This window comes from Talpa occidentalis, unplaced genomic scaffold, assembly GCF_014898055.3.
Source record: "Talpa occidentalis isolate TD23 unplaced genomic scaffold, MPIMG_talOcc4v2.1 talOcc4.3, whole genome shotgun sequence".
Taxonomy (NCBI): Eukaryota; Metazoa; Chordata; class Mammalia; order Eulipotyphla; family Talpidae; genus Talpa; species Talpa occidentalis.
The window spans coordinates 99,694,923-99,716,560 of NW_023603184.1; the positions used below are offsets into that span (position 1 = coordinate 99,694,923).

The window sequence follows — 21,638 nt, forward strand, 5'->3', positions numbered from 1 at the left end:
GGGGAGGGAAAATCTGTGCACAATAGAGGTAGTGAGGTCAAGAGTCAAAATGCTCCCTTTTCTCCTCTGCACCCCCACCTCCTCCATCGTACATCAAGGCCTAGAGCAGCACCAATGTAGAGAGAAGGCTGGGAAATGCCAGACATAACTTAAGATAGAGGCCTGGGAAAATACTTTCTCTTCCCAGCAAGGTCGTTTCTATGGTAACCAAAACTATAAAGGGGAAAAGCATGCTGCAGCGAAAACTCTTTTCTCTGTTCTCCACTCTATGCTTCATCAATAAATACAGAAAAACAACAACATAAGAAATGCAAAATGGCTTCAAGAAGCCAATTCTCTTTTTTATAGCCTTAATGTTTATATTAAATAATTGGCAATTTCTACTCTAAACAGAGAAGAACAAAATAGCAGGTCCTTTTTGTGCTCAAATTAGCTCAAGTGTCTTTAACCTTGGAGCAGAATTTCACATGTGCCAAACTATCTCCAAACAAAGTATGGAAAATTGGAACTGGAAGGAATGAGGACTATCAGGGAGGGAAGAAAATGATAAAAAGTACAAGAAAAGCTAAGGTGCATGCTGCCCATTTGACTGCAGCTTTGTGAGTTTCTTGTTTTAATTTTATGCTACAAATACCAGCGGAGCATTAAGATAGAGCCTCAAAACGACTTCCCCTTAGCTGAGCACTATAGGAGAAAGAATTCTGCAAATACAGTCATATCTTATTCACCCTCTGCCAATTATCAAGCAATACCATGTAACATAAATACACACATTGTTTTATGAGAATTGCTTAAATGCTACACCAACCAGCAACTCAAATAATGGTGCAGGCTTTGAATGATGATTCAAATTTTAAATCCTTATAAACAATGCTGTAGTCTGCAAGTACCAACATTCTCAGAAGAAAAGCTCTTCGAGGATTCTGTTAATACATATGGATGAATAAAAGTCCACTGAGACTTAAAATAATTTTCAAAGACTCAGGATGAATATGATAGAGTTTAAATAGGTCTAATAATTTGCATTATAATTTCTAACAGCTCACTGACCTCAGGCAGAACTGAATATCTCACCCCACCCATCTTCCCCAAAGAAATATTCAGGTTTTATTCATTTTTAATGGCTTTGTCTATCCAACTTCTACTCTTTTTTTTTGCTCAAAGAAAATGCTCGTTCCTCTTTAGTTTCCTCCACAGGAAGCATGCAATCTAGAAGATTAAAGTTCTTTCTTTTCTTCCCCCAAGAAATAGAAAATTTTTCTGCTATGCAATTATCAGTAACTTTTTTTCTATAACAATGTAGAATACAGACTTTCATACAGAAAATAATTCCAACACCCCAGCTCTCTTTTATTAGGAAAAGTTTCATGAGTTTTCACGGGTGATAGAAAAAACAGCCCCTTCGGCTAGCCAGAGGGCCCTGCATAGGAGTCCTGGTTACTGTTCCTCTATAATATTTTTAAACTCATGACTAGAAAGGAACTCACCAGGCAACCACTTTGAGATTACAAGTAGGTAATCTATACTCAGCAACAGAAACCAATATGAACTATTAAAAATCTTGTATTCATCCCTCAACCCATTTGAATCTGGCTTGTTTCTGAAACTCTTTTCAGTGGGTCCAAATGATCCCCAAATTGCAAGTTTCCAATCATCTCCAGTTGTTCGTTCAAGAAATACTACTAAGTATGTAAATATAGACCGAACTCTGTGGACGTAAGATATAAAGAGGCGTGGCAGAGGCTCCCTTTCTAAAAAAAATTACAAATTCACGAAGGAACTGGATATAGAAGTCAATAATTGAATAAAGGGTGATAAGTGGGACAAGAGACACATCTTCAACATACTAGAGGAAAACTGTAAGTTGCAACAACTTTACTGGGTCAGGGGGTAAAAAGACAAATATACAAATAGAACAGTATATACACTGTACTTCTGCCTTCAGTACAACATCTCACTCCATCCTCAGAGCAATCCTACCAAGCTGGTGACAAGAGTCCTCTTTTACAGACAGGAAGCTAAGCCCTGCACATGGTGATAAAGTAAAGCAAGAAATCTCACCCAGATGTATCTAACTCTTAAGAGGATGGGTCCTTTTAAGTGTTGAAAGACAAGTGAAAGGGGGGACAGAGGAAGAGGAAGAATATGAGCAAAGGTACAGAGGGCAGGAAGTATTTTTTTCAGAGTAATTGTGCAGCAATTACTTATTAATTTAGTAATGAATATCATTTTTAAAAATGCATCCCATATAATAAATAATTCATCAATATTGTGTTTTGCCATCTCACATTTCATGAATCTTATTCCCCCAACTTCCCTGTATCCATGTCTTTTCATTTAAAGAGGCACCTGGAAAGTTGGCGCACCCACCACTGACACTATGTTATAGAGGACAACCACATAGTAGTGGGACTACATTGTTACAAAGAGAATTTCTACAAGAACTTCTTACACTATTCATACTTTGTAGATCAATAATCTCAGATAGAGTATTCTGAGGGGTAAACTGTAAGAATTTGAATATATGACTTATAGTTCTTTCTTACAAAGATTATTGGGGAGTAGGAATGGTAGGTACCGGATATTTGATCTCATATAATAAATAAAATCTGGAAAAACTTTTAAGTCTTTATAAAAGAAGGAAGGTTTTCTAAATATAATATATGATTTAATCTAATTTATTTTAACCCAGTTAGAGGTCTCCCAGAGAAATAATTGTTCTATCATTCAGTATAGTAACAATTCTACACTACAGAATCATTTTCTGGAGTTGGAATTGTGCGACATTCCACAGCACCACCACTAGGTGGGAACTCAACTAGTTCAGGAATCAAAGGCCTTTGGTAATAACCCAGTGCTAACTGGGAAGACAAATACTTCTCTCACTGGACTGGACTATGAAAGATCAAATTCTGTTTCCTTGGTGATGCCAAAAAATTATGTTTGGAGATGGCACCTTATATTTGTAGACCAAAATTAGAACCTAGGAACATTTTCACTCAATAGAAGGGTGAAAAAAATGACCTCAAAGAGAGGCTAATTTAACTTCAGAGGAAAAAAAGTCCTATAAATCAAATATAAAGGACACTCAGGTGCTCAGCAGAAAGAGCCTATAGGTGTGACAAAATAAGCATTCTTTCTACAATAAATAATTTCAAGATGCTTAAGAGCAAGCAGTCTTTAGAGCAGGCTCCATGAGAAAGGTGATTGATGTGAAAAAGATGCAAGGCAAATTCAGTAGAATGTAAAGGCATGAAGAGAGCAGTGACAATGAATGAGTAAAATGAAATAACGGAGATTGTTTTTAACCTCAAGAAGGGCAGCCTACTCAAACAATAGGTTACTGTGTAAAGGTAAAAGGCTTAAGTTTCATGAAGAACTTAAGAATAAAGGAATCATTTAAAAAGCAGGATCCTTCCCTGAAAAAGAAAGTTTCAGAAGAGAAAACCAGTTTTTAAGTTTTAAAATATAAATATCAACCTGGACCCTTGGATGGATTAGGAAAACCATTAACTTCCCAGTTCAAGGCATATTAGGATGGTGCTACATACAACTAAGTCCTCCAAGGGACAACACCAGGCAAGGCCTGCATGTGGCTCACATCATTAATACTCTCCCTTAAATGATAAAGAACCCTGGGCTCTATTATCACTACCCAGGATATTTCAAAGTCACTGAAATTAAGAAGGAAGGAACAAATTCAGAAAATAGACACACTACAGTGCAGGGTAATAACCCAAGAACAAAGAGGAAACACTAAAGTTAATTTCAAACCATTTGCTTCTGTTTATATGATTAATCTCTCTAAGGTAAAATTCTTAAGCTTCTTTACTGATAATCTTTCAAACAGCACAAACAACTTGTTCTGCAACTAAAAGAAAGCTCATGCAAAATTCAATAGCTCTGCCTGGTTGGGACTGGAGCTAGCAGGATGTTCAAATCCTGAGAGGTCAGCTCAACCTACACAGTGAAGCTTCGGAGTCAGTGCACCACTGCCAATTTCTTCTGATTTCTGTTTTACTTCATTTCCTTTGATGACAGAGCCCATACCTAACAAGCACAGTGAATCTTATTAGCGCTAACAATTTTCCTCTGCCTCCTCCTTCCTCACTCCTCTCACTCTTGGACTCATGCTATCTGTCTTGCACTAACAAGTTGGAGATCTGGGGGCCAGAGCTGGAGTTCCCTTGAACTGGAAGTACCTTTTAGGTGTCCTCATACAGCCTTTCCCCTCCATAAACAGAGCTTTGGCATGACTCAAACCAGATCATTAATTCATCCACTAAGTTGGACATACCTTTTGGAAGGATCTTTTTGAAGACACAGTGAAAGCAATTTTCTAAAGGACTTGCCGTACTTTTTCATCATTTCCTTATCCTCTACACCGGTTTCTAAAGTGGGTGGATCATTTTGCAAAGTCAACATTAACACCTGCAGCAGAAACAAACATGAAGACAGAGTCTCAGTATAGCAATTACTACAATCAAGTTTTAAGTGTTTCTTAAAAGAATCAAGAACCATCCCTGATTAGGCACAAATGCACTTTCCCATGATTTTAACTTTCCAGAAAGTGTGTAATGGAAGTAATGGTTTCCCTGCACAAATCTGTCCATGTGCCCTTTAACCTTTTTGTTACTCCATTGACAGAACTTAGAAAATCTGCTCTGTGTGTTAAGAATGAGCTCCCAAAGCTACCCGGGAACGCTTCCTGGGAACTGGCCCTCACACAGCCTGGAGGAGCACGTAGCTGGGACTCTGACAGGGGGTGGCGGAAGGGAGAAAAAGAGAGGCCAGAGCAGCAGTGAGCACTCATGTGGACAGGTCATTCATAACCAGAGAACCGCCTGTACTCAAAGCTTCTGTAACACATTACCGACCCTAAAAATAAATCCACAACATCCCAGGAGGTAACACATGACTTCCTCTTTGTTTTTTTTTTAACCCAAATGGACAAACGTACAGAAACTTGTTCAAAAGTCTGGCGAAATTGAGACAGTAAGACATTGAAAGATAGCCAGAATACAACTGAGTTGCTAAAAATCATAAGGAGAGCTAAAAGTTATGCTATGCTTCTCTGAGAGTGGGACAAAACAAAATCAAAATACAGCTTCAACTAAAAAAGGTAAAAATCCCTCTCTCACACTAACATCAAATCACTTGCTTTTAAAAAAGGAAAAATCTGTAGTAAACTATTGACCTATAAAATGAATAAACCTCACTAATGCATAAATCAGCCTTAATTTATGCAAATGCTATACATGCCAAGACTCTTAAACACTTTCAGATGTGTGAATAGATGAAGGATTAAAGGGACAGTTTATTGTTTGTGGCTCATAATAGCAAACAGCAGACAGCTGGGGACTGTGAGGGTTGAAGAACAGTCCTGCAGGACTTCAGGCTGGAATTAGCAGTGTGACTTTGGATTCAGGTGGGAAGCACCAGGAAGCCAGGAAAGCAAGAAAACAATTAAGAAAAAGAATACAGAAAAAGGGGCATGAGGGAAAAGGCCTCCGAGTTGCTTTGTGCTTTCCTCTGAAAGGTCAATCTAATTATCAACTTAAAATTTTCTTTTTCATTTAAATTTTCTGCTAACAAAATCAGGTTTGGATACACCTCACCCTACTGCCAGAACATAAGCCGTGTTAGAAACATGTATATAAATATATACGGAAAAGCACCTTAATGAACTACACTAAAACCTGACAGGGATTGCCTGTAGTTAATGAGATTATGGAGAATTATTTTCTTCCTTATTGTTATTTATACTTCCAAAATTTCAAGATAAGAATGAGGAACTTTTTAATCAATGGAATAATTTAACTTTTTAATTCTTGGATTTTCTTTTTGATCTACCTAAATTTTCCTAATATTTACCTAAGTAAATTTGAGGCCAACATAAACCATGTTTCTTGATAAAATACCTTCTTATTTTCCACTCAAATATTTCAGCCTTAAAGCAAAATCTTTTCAGAACTAAGACAAAAGATTTCAGCTAGCAGTTAAAATAACAAAAATCTGAAAGCAGTATCCAAACATACGTTATTTCATAAAAGCACTATGTTTGCTTATTTCAGATGCATTATCAACATGACACTGTAAGAATAGGAATGAAATATTATAGAGCATTAAGGGGAGGGAGAGGGCTGAAAATTTGGGAAATCCATCTGCAAAGATGACATCATTAATCTATTTTTAGATTTTTGAGGCAAGGAGTAGAGATTCTAGTATCAAAAGGGTAATGGCCAACATTTGTCAGAGCTATCAAACTCCATCGACCAATCTGATCACATTCTTAAGTCAGCTCTGTGCTAAGAATATCAAGCAAGTTTCAAAGCTGGGAATTACACCACTTTTGTCCTATTCTGTCCACGGAGAAAATCAGACAACATTTAACTTGGCTTCATGCCTCCATTAATTCTCCTCAGGTCTAGGAGAAAAATGACTAGGTTTAAGAGAACTCCAAAAGTGACTAAGTTCAATCATATTTCAAACCCAACATAGTATTTCTAATAGTAATTACTTTCATAGGAGGGTATTTGTGATAAGGCGCTGCTCCTGTTGCTAACTCAATGGCAGTAATTCCAAAGCTCCACATGTCAGCCTTGAAGTCATAGCCTCTCACCTAAGAAAGGAACAAGAAGGAAACACAATTATCCATCAGTCATGTTACACATCATGAAGTCCACATTACGCTGGAAGTCCACAGTGGCATATGCACAACTTTGACATGATCTTGCTAAGGTCCAGCAATCAGGAATTAAATCTTAGTTACATGATGCATGCTAGTAAAATAACCGGTTTGAATGACATGTTAGTGTTAATGATACATATACTACTGCACAAAATACCACTTTCTTTTTTACCTGTTCCATGACTTCAGGGGCCATCCAACACGGGGTGCCAACAAATGTTTTCCTTACTTTATTGCGGGTAACATCACCCCCTGTTGCTAAGAATGCACTCACCCCAAAATCTGAAAGGAAAAAAAAAACACCGTTATTTTATATCAAACATTATTACTTACGCACTCCAACTTTATGAACATTGCTTCCTAGCAAGCTCTGCAATGGTAATGGATGCTCCAAACATGTTCATGGAGCTCTCTCAGGTCCACACCAGGATGGCCCTGCCCTCTGACACCCACAATACTCTGGAGAACACCATCATGGGCAGCATCTGCATGCTCGTCAGACCCACAGCTCAGAGTGCCCAATATATTTTGTACCATAAAAGTATCAACTCATAACTCATCATTAAGTATTACATGAATTAAAAATATAAACCTATTTCCAAAGGCCTAAATACAAAGGATCTTAGCTTTTAGAAAACCATTTATGGGCCTCCTCGGTGGCACAGCGGTTGAGCGCTGGGCTGCAAAGCTGCCCGCAGCCTCTGCAGCACCAGTTCAATACCCAGCCACCGGTGAGGGTCCCACATAGTGCACAGACTTTCCAGCCGCACCCGCTGCTCCCCTCAGCAGTGTGCTTGGTCAGTCTGCCTGTTCTGCTCCCTGCTCTGGCTCTGATGAATTCTCTCACCCTCCCGCACTTCTGACTGTACCCAGTGCTTGTATAAATAAATAAATAAATCTTTAAAAAAGAAAACCATTTATAAAAACAGCACAAGAGTCTGTTAAAATTAGTAGGTAGTGTGTAGTGTAGTTTCTTCTAATGTTTTTCTTTTATTTTGATTGTTTTCTAGCCTCCCATTACACATTCTCTTTAGGATCTTGATTTATCTTTTTAAATAAAGAATGAATAGCACCTATCTTCCACATTCTTGTGTCCTTGCTGAAACAGTGCTCTCTAACACCTCAGTCAGGATCACTGTGGCAAACCCACAAATCCATGTATATAAAGCTACCACACCCAGGTTTGTCCAGGTGCAGCAACCAACACAAAAGAAAAGCTCTGTCAGCAAAGATTTTTGTTTTTCAATGTTTGCTTTCTGGACAATTTTTGAATAGATGGAATGGTATGTAGAATTTAAATAATATTCTTAACACCCATTAGATATAGATGTTCTTTTGGTGAGATGAATTAATGAGACATTCATACACACATATGCAAAAATGATGCCTGTATGTTGACAGCAGAGAAGGGACTACCCAGTGGTTATCATTTCTGCTTCCATTTTTACTACAGGTTAAAATTAGCTAATAAATTAAAGTGCCATCTATTGAGGGCTAGGATAGACCTATGAGTGAAAGCCAATTCAATAACAGGTTGCTGGTAACCTGGTGATTATATTTAAAAATGTAGACAGCACCTCCAAACAATGCAGCAGACTGTGCAGTATGATTCACGTATTTATTCACAGCCCCTTCTTAGAACACTCACTTTAAAGTCATAAACAGATGGTTAAATGTCTTTAAAGCTCAAAACAAAGATTCCAGAGGCAGAAAACACTAATACTAACATGTACTCACCCTTTTGAGTACAGAATAAGTACACAATTTGCTCCTATGTATGGTTAATGTGTATAAAGAAAGATTTATATGAACCAAGAAACACATTTTGACCAAAGTACACAGTATGCTTATATAAACAGGAAAACTGGTATATTCTGTTGAGACAGCTTACATATGACAGCGAGAATGAGGTGGTGGAGCACTAACAGTGAAAAGCATCCTTGTTTCTTAGGGCTACATCTATAGAGCCAAAAGGGAGTGGAGCCAGACACACTTGGGTCAGAAACCATGAGCATTTCTCTGGCAACCAGAATGAAATGCTGCCCATAAAGCAAGCCAGGCCATCTTCCCGCCTCCAGGAATAAGTGCCTCTCAGACCAGAAAGAATGCTACCATCCTGGTAACTAGAGGCCTCTCACATCATCTGAATCCATCTGTTTCTCTCCTTCCCACTGCCGCTGCCTTAGTGGGAGCCAAGATTCCTGTGGCCTCTTAAGTCCTCACTCTGCTTTCCCAGATGCATGCTCCACAGCCACCTTTCTATGTCATACACCTGGTCTTTAAAGGTTCCCTGCTTCCTCACTGTCCAGTCAAAAGGCCTTAGGGTAATATGCAAACCTAATTCCCCTTTCCTGTCCTTCTCATCTGTTACTATTCCCAAATACAGACCCTCAACTCCAGCACTGCCAACCTACTTACTCTGTTTCCTGACTCCATCAACACCTTTATCCTCACCAGTGTGGCCCTTGCACACGATGCTTTGCTGTGCTCTAGGTACATGTTCCCTCCTCCACTAAGGGAAGGACCATGGGCAGAGGACACTTGGCCTGTCCATATTAGTGGTGGAAGCAGCTTCAGCATCCTGACTCTTGGTGCCTTAGAGTTTGTTCACACCTCCACTGTGTTAGTAAATGGTTCTCTGATGTATATTCATCACCTTTGACCACTTCGTTGTGTGTGATTTAAGTAACTTAGGGAATTATCTCATCTTGATGTGTGAATGCTAAGCCTTGAAGAGAATCTGCAGGATTCTGTAGTAAAGCTACCTGATTTGGAGAGTGTTAAACCCTCTAGCAAACAGCAAAGTCCTAACTGGGCAGGGTGGGTACAATAATGCAGAGTCTGAAGATGGGGCTACCCCCCTACCATGTGACTGCAGCCAGACCTGTAACCTCTCCGGGCCTCAGTTACTTGATCAGGCTTCTTGGTGATGCCTACTTTTCTATTACTTTCATATTTATAACCCTCTCCTACTGCTTTTTACAATGTATAAATATGCTTTACAATAACTATTAGGGTAGATCAATTAGTTACTGTTCTTGCATTTCCGATAGGCTAAAGGGATAAGCACTGAGTTTTACCATGGTAGAGATAAAATAGGAGAAAGCTATGTTTCCTGACCTTAAGAGTAGTACCATCTAGGAAGGCGACAGCATGAAACAACAAGCAACAAGAAAGTGTAAAATCAAATGTCCTGCTAAGTTCGGTGCAGAAGCAGAGCAGCTAGGACCATAATAGCCATGAAATATTTTGCATCCAGTGGGCCTTGAACCTGGCATTGAAGATGGCTCAGACCCACATCCAAGATTTGGACAGGCAAGCCTAACAGGAAACAACATTAAAAAAAAAAAAAAAAAAAACCCAGCTTGAGTAAAACACCAGTGTTGAGTCAAGAAGACAAACTGTCTGACAGCTGCTAGGGTCAAAAACTCAAATGCCTACAGGGGCCTCAGGAAAACAGCAGGGAAGGGGATCCTTAAAGCACAGTCTCAATGGTTTAGAGGCACTTGACACTTGGTCTCAGTGTAGGGAGACATCAGGAAGGGCTGGGCCCTGGGGAGCAAGAGTCTCCTCTGTGCCCTCTCAGCCCAGGTCTAACACAGGCTTCTGTTACTCAGCTGGAAAGAACATTGTCACAGAAGACTGACCCTGATAGAGCAGATCTCCCACTTTTCCCAGAGAAAGCCAAGCATCAGGATCTTTACTTAAAATCTCTCTTTTCTACGATCCTTGGCAACAGATTCATTCCTTCCTCTCCCCAGCAGAAGGTAAAACAAATAAAGCAATTTTACCTCCTTGATTTAGCCGGCAAAACCAGTCTGCCAATTGTGTTGTTACCATATCTAAAATTTACCTAAAATACTTCCACATATACCATGCAACATAATATTTGTGAGACACAAACCAGGTGTTCAGCCAGCATTCTGATCCAGATTGCCCAGTGTGGGGGATTCTGGCTGCATCTGATTCAGGATGCCAGGGGCAGCTGCTAAAAGTTTATCCACTATCTGTATCTAAGTATAGATAACTATGAGCCAGGTGAATGCACCAAAGGGGCATTAATGGGGAAAATAATGACCTGTTGATAGGCATGATGCAGGTTAGAAATGGGCTTTCACTGGTGAAAATAAAGATAGCATGTCTAGAGTGGCTAAAATATTTTAGATATCTTCCCTAGTCTTGCATGAATAGAATGAAGAAATCTAGCCAGGCTCAAGTGTAAACTAAATCCTTAGCCAGTTCTATGTCTAATTGGATTCTAGGTGCCAAGTACAAGGGTCCAAGCAAACTGCAACTGGAGTCTTGGTAGGTTTGCTGCAAGTGAATCTGTCATTCACCCAAAAGGACAGAGAGCAGGAATTTCCTTGAGTTGCCAGCATACATCGTGAGAACTCTTTAGGGGCTTGCTGGCTAATAAATGACCAACTCTGGTCTGAAACTTCATTTCCATAAAATCTGGGAGTGACATTGTGGGTGGCAGCCAACCCTAACCTGACTCAAACATCCACAACATCAACTAATATGGACAAAAAGGAACGTGATTTGTCATGAAAAAGACTGGCACAGGTAATTCAACACTTGGCTAAAAAGTAACAGAATCAGCAATTGAGAGTTCAGGGTTTTCTAAAATGTTTTCAAAGTGGGTTATGAGAGAGATCGATCCCTCAGGCCTCTAAGTGGTTGGATGGGAGTCTAAGCCAGCAAAAGACCTCAGACTGCAGGGGTCCCTGATAGTTCCTTACAGGAAGCAGCCTCTTTGCCCCCAAAGGCTATGATGTAGAAAAAAATGAGGAGTCACTGAGACAGCTGAATAGCCCTACCACAGAGTCTATGTACCAGTCATGGAAAGGTGAATTTTATCCAATGAGTATCCTAGGATTATTGTTGCTCTCTGTCTAGGGAAGTGGAAAATTTGAGCAAAGTGATCATTCCAGGATGTTCTGGAAAGGAGAAAGACTAGAAGCAGAGGCGATCACAGCCATAGGACAGGGGTAAAATCGACAGGGTCCGTAGTTGAATAAGACTCTGGAAATGGCAAAGATTTATAAATTTTTAAGAAAATACTATGATTCAGTGGAATTGAAAAAGAGGAAGGAGTAAGAAAGATTAAGTGACTGGTTGGAACACATTATTGGGGGTCTGAATAAAATCCATAGTCCTTCACAGAGGAATTAGTCATTTAGCCTCAGCCTCCTTTTAGGGAAAATTCAGTGTATTTTCCTGTACTGAAAAGGAAATACATACTGAAAAATGGAATAATGGGGTTAATATTCTACAACTCCTAAGCTCTTCCCTGAGTAAAGATCAAGCTGTGATTACCCAACACAGAAAAACTAGTTTGAGGTTCTCTAGTTAATCCTAAATGTCATATTTATATCATCAAAAACAATCCCATTTGGTTTGATTCCCAGTTTCTTTTCTCATGAGAGACTCCCAAGATTTTACTTGCAAAATTGAAATGTATTTCTAAATGCCCAGGCACATTTTTGGGGCTGCCAGCATCCAGCCTCCCTGCATCCCACAAATTTCCTTACAATGTTAAACCACTCATGTTAGATAAACAAAGAAGCGTGATTTAAATTATGTAAATTATATAATAATGGCTATAAAACAGAAGCAAATATTTTCTTAATACTGTTAGGAATAGACTAGGGAAAATTGTTTTGTTTTAAATAATGAATTTTTTAAATGTTGTTTTTATAGTAGAACGTGTTTCAGTGGGGCAGTACCCTACTTATATTATGTGAGCATGGGGTGTACACAACAGAGTCTCAAGGTCATGGGTTTAGACACCACAGGAGTTACACAGATTTGATTTAGACACAATCTGGCCCTCTACAAAGAGCTGACATGGGAAGTAAGATATTAATTTAAATGGAGTAACAATTACATGACCTAAGCAACCTGGATAGAAGAAATATGCTAATATGGCCAAGATACTATACTCAGGATGAAAGGTGTCATCCTCTGTTTACTGGTAACCTCTAGGTGCTTGTCCCCCCTGTATCTCCCGTCCTTTCTGAATACCCCTGATTTTCTTGGTGAAAAAAAAAAAAAAAAAAAAAACATAGACCACGGAAAATCACAACTTCTGCAGTTATAGAATCAGAGGCATGCTTCTTGCAACTGAAATCCAGACTTCTTAGTCCACCCAGATTGATTCTCATATAGTGCTGATCATATAGCACTCTCTGGTCAAAATCTCTCTTCCCATCAAGCACCTGAAGAATCCCATCCCAGGCCATACTTCACCATGTACATTGGAGCCAACAGGTCTCCAGTACCATGTCCTCCTGATTGCCCTGTTTACACAATTAGCACATCTTCAGCAGAGTGCTTTTAGCTTCTTCAACTGGCCAAATTACCATTTCTCAAATTTATATTTTAATATATAATTAGTCTTTTCAACCAGGGCTTCAGTTAAACCCAGTATTTTCCCTGTGTGTTTTATTTTTGCTTTTAAATAAAATAGGAATATCTTCTCACACTCCTGGAGCCTTGCCATCTTCACAGTGTCATCAGATTTCCGGGCTCTAAGAGCCAAGTCTGAGTGGAAGTGGAGGAGGGTTGCCCGACTTACTGCTGGGAATCCTGCAAACTGAGACAAGAGAAAGAGTGATGCAGCACTGCCTTGGAGGTGGCAGAGGGGACACCTCATGTCTTCCAGGGGGACACTGCATGTCTGGGTCCCTGGCCCTTGCTCAGCAGAACTCAGTCAACCCAAAGCAAGAAGCAGAGCCCAGAATTCAGGGGGTCCAGAAAGAACATGGCAAAATTTAGGGTAGTAGCCAACAACACTCACAGGACTGTTTTCCTCTTGCAATAATCCTCCTGTCTTCAGAAGAGTCCTTTTCTCTCTATTCCAATTGTGCCATTTCACACTTCACTAATGTGAACATAACTATCAAGAGTCCAAAAAGTGACACACTTGATGTGAGAGGTGTGCCCCCCAATCAGAGGCATGCCAGTGGGGCCCTGACCTTTCCTAGGGAGTCTCTGAAACTAAAGGCCTTCCAGGGGAGGCCAAAGTGACTGAGAAATCCACCCCGAAGAGGCACCTTGCAGTTGACAGGCTGAGTGTGATCCCTACTCATTTGCTTAACTTCTTTGAGCAACAATTTCACAAGCTACAAAGTGGGAAGCTCAGAATATATGTAGTAGGTTCTTGATATGAGTCCTAATGGCACACACTGCTGGTTGCCTATCAGTTCTATATGCTGCTTCTCTACCAGGATCCTGATGTTTATCAAGACTAAGGGGATTAACTAAACTGACCTAACCCAATCATGGCACTTGATTCCTCCCACGGGTGAATGATCTGAGGCTCTGCCCTAGTCCTGGCCCATGAAATCCAAAGGGGAAACAGTGCAGGCTCTTATGGGGAAATTTTTCGCCTGAATAACAGAATTACCCTGCAAGGCTCCTTTGCACCGCACTCTCCTGTCTATTTAAGACACTGTCATGTGCAGAGGTCATGCTGGGAGCAAGAGCAACCGATGGAGACAGGTGCTGCCTGACAAACTGAGGTACAGAACAGAAAACAGGAAAGGGCCCATGACCTCTGTGACATCCAGGGCTTCTGCACCAAGCCTGGAACCAAATGAAGCAGACTTCTGTTACCAAGATAATTAAATGTCTGTATGGCTTTTAATCTCCTGCCTGTCAAGCACTCTGGTATTTGTACCCAGAGGCTTCTTAACTCTTAGAGTCCCTTGCCTTTCCCTAGTGAAGTTAGGTTGAGTCCTACTTCCTGACTCGAAGGGTTAACTACTGCATCAGAGGTCAAAGTCACTGCAGTCCCCACAAAGACTTGGTAAAAATGCACAAGGAAACAATTTAGCACACAATGCAATTTCAGAGTTTTAAACAGCTTCAATATTAAGCATGGCTTTTAACGCCAGGGGCACAAATCAAAACAAATAAATGCACAGCATCTCAAGAGGAGGGAAAAATAAACATCCTGCAGGAAGAGTCTAATTCACTTTTTTTTTTTTTTTTTGCCAAGAGTTGCTGTTTGGGGCTACAATTACATAAACCTACTACAAATGTAACAGTAAGGTAAGGTTTTAAGAAAAGAAAAGAAGGGATAGAAGTACCTCCAGTGTTCTGTTCTAGACTCTTGCTATGGAACAGAATCATAGAATCACCTGGGAGCCTCTGAGAATTGCAGAATCTTGGATCCCATCCAGACCTATTTTTTTGAAGATTTATTTATTTATGCACACAAGAACTGGGATGTAAGCCAGAGGTGCGGGGGTGGGGAGTGGTTAGAGGATTCACCAGAGAGAGTGGGGAACATAACAGGCAAATCTACTGAAATACACTGCTGAGGGGAGCAGCGGGCGAGACAGGAGAGGTCTGCTGCACCATGTGGGTTGCTCCCTGGCTGGGGATCGAACTCATCCTGCAGTGACCGATGACAGCTTGATAGAGCTGTCTTTAACCCCTGCACCACCAAGGTGGCCCCCATCCAGACCTGTTGAAGCAGAATCTGCATTATAGCAAGATGCCACTGATCAATGCACAGGGAGGGTGGAAAAGCACTGCTCGAGACACTGTCTTTCTCGAGGTGCTGTGCATGATCAGGTATGGCTGGAAGACCTCAAAGTATGGCTTCCCTCTTTACCATGTAGATGAAGAAAAACAACAGAGTGGAGAGTAGTGGGAAAAACGTATTTGTGTGTGTCCATTTGGGCAGTTTGTGATGCAGTATGTGTTAGGGCAATATTAACCATGCAAATCACATCCTGCACAGAACTGTCTGAACCAGACCTCCCAAATGTGTCAATGTGTCAAGCAGGACAAACAAATTCACACACAGGCTACCCCTTTATGGGGATACTCAGATTTGCACAAACCCTTTTTTATACATAAAATAGTTTATAATCATAATACTTATTAACAGCCCTGCTCGCTGGAGTGCCAGGACACAGAGGAGATAGGTCAGGGGCAGCTCCATTCCTGGCACAGATGTTAATAACCCTACTCCTTTCTCCCTCACTCATGCAAACTTTAGTGTACTTGTGCAAGAATGATATTATTAAATAATAACTTTCAACCCACTCATGTTTTAAGCAAGTCAGAAATAAACATGTTGGCATCTTATCCACTGTTAGTAATCAATTACTCATACACCAACCACTTCACTTCAGATAGGGACATAGCACCTGTTCTGCTCGGGATGGAGGGACCAGACAGAGCCAAAGAGAATTCTCTGAAACTCTCTTTCTCTACCCAATCTCCTTTCCTGCCATCAGTCTCTGGTTTTCAACTGTATTTGTTCCCTTTGGCAAGTAGATGATGCCTGATGGCCTTGTTTGAGTTTATGGGCTGCATCCTGATGCCCGAAGGCATTCAGTTGGGAAATACAATCTGCTATACTTCATCAATCTCGACCCTCAAGAGTCACTCCTCAGCTGCTCTAGACAAATCCATGCATGTTTCCCATCTAATAATGAGGGAGAGGTGGTCTTGACCTTCTTTGAAACATCAGAGAATAACAATTTCACAACCTTTTCTGACATCAAAAGAAAGAAAGAAATCAGAAGGCATCATCTTTTTGTTCCCTAAAGGTAGGGTTTTACCTTTCAAAAGAAAAGAAACACAAAGAAACAAATCTTCCTACTACTGGCATCTCGTGTAGGTAAACTCTAGTAATTGCCTTTAACAGGTTTCTTTGCAAATATGCTACCTTTTCACTTATAAGGGATAAGTTTTTAGTACTTATTTGTCCTTTGTATGTGGAATCAACATCAATTCATGAGACAGACAAATTACAAGAGCAATTCAACAGGACTCTTGGTGAAAATGCCAAGATTATGCAGCGGACACTCCTGCCCCATTCCTCAACCATTCTCACAACCAAGACAATACAGGCTTAAACAGACAAAAAGATAGAAGAACAAGTGGTGGTTGATGTCAGTTCACATTTGGCTTACAGTTCAGTTGACTAATATAGCCAATTAGCCACAGCATGAAGAATACTGTTTTAAGATAGTTGCAAATCCCAGAGATTCTACCCACCATGTCAGAGCCACAGAACTCATCTCCAAAGCAGGTGGATTTCTGTTGAGTAGTGGAGCCAGTGGCCATTCCTGTTACGGCAGTTGCAAAAAGGGAACTGGGGGTGGCAGAAAGAAGCTGGAGCAGTAATCCTAGGCCAGCTGTGCTGAAGGTGCCAGGAAAGGGCAGCCTTTCTCAAGAGCAAGAGCTCACCAGTGGCCAACTTTCTATCAAATATGATAATTACAGTGAACAAAGACAAAGCACTGAGAATGCCCAAATTGCAAATCCATTTTTCCCTGACTCCCCAGGGCAAGTTAGGAAGGATATTTTTGCAGATGCTCTGGTAAAACCAGTCACAGGAGAAATATTGATTTGCTCTCCCCTCCAAGCCCAGGACCATGCTCTGTCCTAAATGGTTTAAAATGGGTTCCAGAATGTCTTTAGTGACTGAGGCTAATGAAGGGCCACTCAAACATTATGCTGAAGACAGGTCCTTGGAGACCATCTTGTCAACCTTTCTTATTTTACACTGAACAAAAAAAAAAATGTGTCCCTGGGTGCAGCTGAATTATCCAAAAGATATAAAGGAGCAAGGGGGGTTGGGGGAAGGAAATGAAAGGAAACTAAATCAGGAGAGTTGAGAGATCTGTTTTTACGACCTTCAGAATGACTTCACACAGTCTAATTTACTCAGCAGTCCTCATTCCCCTCATATTTAAGACCTACTCTGCTGAATTAACACAGTTGTGAGAACAGCACTAGGTAAGCATATTATACACGTATTATTCATTTCCCAAGCCAAAGGCATACTCTGTAGTCAGTGGGGGTTCCTGGGCTGACCAGACCCACTAAGACAGGCGCAAGCAACTTAGATCAAATATTAATAAGTCTAAATTTCCAATGCAATATTCATATACCTGCAGGTGACCTTTTTAATACAAATCTCTGCTCAAGTAGTTCTACTATCAGAAGCCTCCCTAAAACTAGAAAACCCCATCTGTATACTTTAAAAGAGACAGTCCCTAAAGGAGATGATTAAAATAGCACAACTCCAATTGCCACAAAATTATTTAAAGCCATAATTTACATCATTTCCACCGTTTTGAGAAGAATTAGTGGAGGCTAACACAATTTTCAAAGAATCTGGAGGCTGTTTTTAATCTGTGATTTTAAAAAACCCTCACATTTTAAACTACTAATACTGAAGAGTCTCTAAAATATGAAGATCACATATTAAACACTGTGGCTCAGTATCCTTTTAATGTGAACTTACTACACAATCATATGTTCATTAATTCATTCAACAACTATTTCCTGAGCTCTTTCTAAGTGTCATTTCCACTTCTAAACACTGGATTACAGAACCAAAATCCCTGCCTTCGAGGAGCTGATCTTTATACTGGGGTGGGGTTGGAAAGGAGAGGTAAACAGATATAATAAACAAGATTACTAAGCACAGTATATAGTGATGGTCTTAGATTTTAGTGTGCACTGGAAATACCAGAGAGCTTCATAAAACATAGATTGCTAGGGCCTACCTCCAGAGCTTCTGTGTTAGCAGGTCTGGGGGACAAGAGCCCAAGAATTTGCATTTTTATCAAGTGGTAGGAGTATGGGCTATGGAAGCCTAACTGATGTGACAAGTTGAGACAAGATCTGAAGGAGGTACTGAAGAATGTTCCAGAGAGAGGGAGTCACTAATGCAATGGTTCTGAGGCAGCAGCAAGCATGGGCTGTAAGAGAAAGAGAAGTCCACAGGACACCAGGCTTTTGGCCTACTCATAGAGAAAGGCGGAGCTGCCATCCTTAAAAGCAGTAAGATAGAGACAAGGGCAGCTAGTTGGGCGGCGCGGGGATTACAGAGTTGTTCTGTGTTCTATCGGTTTTTATATTTGAAAGGAAACTTGAAAGCCCAAGAACCCTCACTTTAGGTGAAGATACTATGGTCAGCACAGAGCTTGGATGAGAGTAGAGGGTAAGTTAATGACCCGGGACCTAGATAATCCTTAGCTGCTACATCCTGAAGCATACTCTGGTTCAGCAAGTGTCAAATTCTAATCCAAAGAATATGTTTGTGTTACTCCTATTTAAATTTTCTAAAAATGCCTAATCTATGTATGATACTTAGCTTTTAAGATGTTACTGATTAAAACATCTATCATCTATTCCCAAATTACTCATATTTACAATACATATTTATGAGTTATCTCCAGTACAATTTATTTGACTAGACCTAATGTTGCTAACTTAAATCTCTCACGTATATGCATTTACTGCCACTAAAAATTTTTAGCATTAAATTCAATAGCTAACGGCTAATGTCTGTTTCATTAAACTTTCATGGAACTGTGAACTCTCATGCTAGACATGACGCCTCCATTGCTGCCCACCTGACATAGCAACTGCTCAATAAATATCTGTCAACTAACCACTTAAGATATATTGAACCCAAATCACCAAATGATCACCTTTTTGCCAGGGAAGGACCGTATATTTTGCTATTAACAAATGGAATTTCTGGGAAGCAGGACAGTAAATTAAAAAAAAAAAATCACGCCACAAACGGCACTGAATTGCTCTGCTCTTAGTCTAAAACTCTTGTTTCTCCCAGACCTCAGCAGTTCTCTGGTAATACACAAAATCTGATTTAATAATGACACTGCAGCCCTTAAAGGCAGGAAGGAAGAAGGGGTGGGGCGAGAGAGAGCAGGGGGAAGGGTAAAAAAGGAGGGAAGAGGAAGAAGGGTGAAAGAAGGTGAGGAGGGAGGCTAGAAAGAAGGTGACGAGGGAGTCCCATCTGCTGCACATCCTCCTACACAATCCTTGCATCTCAGTCCTGTGGCACATGCAGCTAAATGTGCACAGCTGAGAGAAATTCCAGCAGAGGAGCAAAGTGATTTCCCCCCATCAGGTTCACTCAATAAGACTTAATCTTAAGTTGTTACTCAAACAACTGCTAGCAGCTGTTAAAGGACAGGAAGCTGCTTAAAACCTCCCCAAATATTTCTCATCAATGGTGGGCAGATGGAATGGAAAACTAAGTTTCCAGAATGGATTACATTCTTGGTTCACATGCTAGAGGTTTCACCAAATGTGACCACATGTCAAGATCCCATCATTCAGGGAGTTCCGTTCACTCGCAGTCCTTATTTACTTAAGCAGAAAAATTAAGAATATATGAGAATTTTTCCATAACTCATTAAACTATAATTCACATAACTATAAACTTCCTGAAATTCAAAACATATGTTTTGGTTCACGACGAAGCACCTCCCAAATATTTAAATTTGTGCCTGTGTTCTCATTTTTGAGTGTGTGTAATTTGCAGACTGTGTTACACTCTTCCTTCTTGTTATTAATCATTCTATTGCTAACCAACTAAGGAAGCATTTGCCTAAAATCAGAGCTGAAAATGTTCGTTAAAACAAACTATTTTCTCATGTATATACATTTACTGCCACAATAAATGCTTAACAAATATTTTCAGCCTTAAAAATATGCACTGTATACCTCCCTAAATATTTTCAATATTTTCTCCTTCCTCTCTGGTAAGCTGATCAAGTCTTATTTAAACTTGCAGCTAAGCCGTACAGGTGCATCCTCTACAGCAATAGGCATGTGCATTTGCAGAGTCTGCCAATGAGTATCTACATACTTGTACTTCAGGCCACCTGGACCAAAGGTTCATGAACACCTGCCATGTGTCAGGCACTTTTGGGGAATGCTGAGATGAACAACATGGAGTTTCTATCACTGGTAAATATACAGTCTGAAGAAAAGAGGGGGACATAGAGACCCAATTGCAATACCCTGCATAGGCGATCTATTTGGGAGTGTGAAAAGGGTTCAAACCAACAGGAAAAGGTGCTTCACCCAGTGACGATGGGAATGGTAGAGGAAAGGATAAAAAAGATTTCCCAGCAAAAGCACATTCTAAATTGAACCACAAAAGAGAACTGAGTGGGATAGCAAATAAGTGAAGCAGAGAGCATGCTAGGACAAGACTGAAAAAAAATAGGGAAGGACTCCACGTGCGAGAATGTGAGAGAACTGGGGCTTTATGCCACTGGCAACAGTTTTATCTTGATAAAGGGGCTAATATAGAGATATCTGCCTTGTACAATTTTCATGCTGGCGATACTGGGGAAATTGATGGGGTAAAGGAAGAAGGAAAGCAAAATGGTATGACAGGAGATCAATAGGGCCCCTCCAGCTTCACTTCCCTGGCTGCCTCATGAACCTACTACACCCTAAATAATTTAAGGCACCATTTTAATATCAAAGCAAAGTGACATTATAAAATGGAATGTGTGCAAACTCCTTTAACCCTGTAGTATTTTCCCATCCCTGTTACATAGATGTGGAAACTGAGACAGTTAAATAGTTATATGGCTAAAAGCAGGAGTGCCAGGAAGCCCTGCAGTGTGGGGAGTCCATAATATACTCTTAATATGCTGACATCATCATTCCCTGGTCTGGATGCCTCAGAGGCTTTCAGAGCTTTCTGATACTATTCAAAATCTGCTTCTGGTGCACACAGGGAGCCCCTCTCACCTTGTTGGAGGCAGCAGCCTCTCTTCTCTATGTTGAAATAATTTTTAAAAAAAATTTTCCCTCTAAGTACCAAAGATCACAGAAGGAAAATGCAAGAAACTAATAACTACAGGTATAAAAACCCAATCACCCTGCACACCTCCTCTGGCTCCTAGAGAATGGTATCTGAGCACTGGAAGCAAGTTAAGTCTAGTTGCATGTTTTCCTAGCAGAAATTTTAGTCATAGGGCTTTCAATGATCAAGATGCAGACTAAAGCTGAAAATGTACTCAAAGGCCAAGTGAGGATATACTCTCCCTCTTAGAAAACAGAGGTGCTACCCAGTGTGCCTTGGTGAAAAATCTACACCATACACTTGATTTGAATGGGCTCAGACACACTGAGATGT

At 40.3% G+C, this 21,638-nt stretch overlaps 1 protein-coding gene across 5 annotated transcripts in view; it reads right to left on the reverse strand.

The window, feature by feature from the left end:
* STK39 (serine/threonine kinase 39) overlaps positions 1 to 21,638 on the reverse strand; it is a 269,704-nt gene that overhangs the window by 162,597 nt on the left and 85,469 nt on the right. For all 5 annotated transcript variants that reach the window (XM_037523465.1, XM_054699833.1, XM_054699830.1 and 2 more), the window contains exons 6-8: positions 6,864 to 6,973; positions 6,521 to 6,622; positions 4,298 to 4,431 (exon numbers count right to left, since the gene is read on the reverse strand). In XM_037523465.1, the coding sequence (XP_037379362.1) occupies positions 4,298 to 4,431; positions 6,521 to 6,622; positions 6,864 to 6,973 (346 nt within the window). The remainder of the gene's footprint in view (positions 1 to 4,297; positions 4,432 to 6,520; positions 6,623 to 6,863; positions 6,974 to 21,638) is intronic.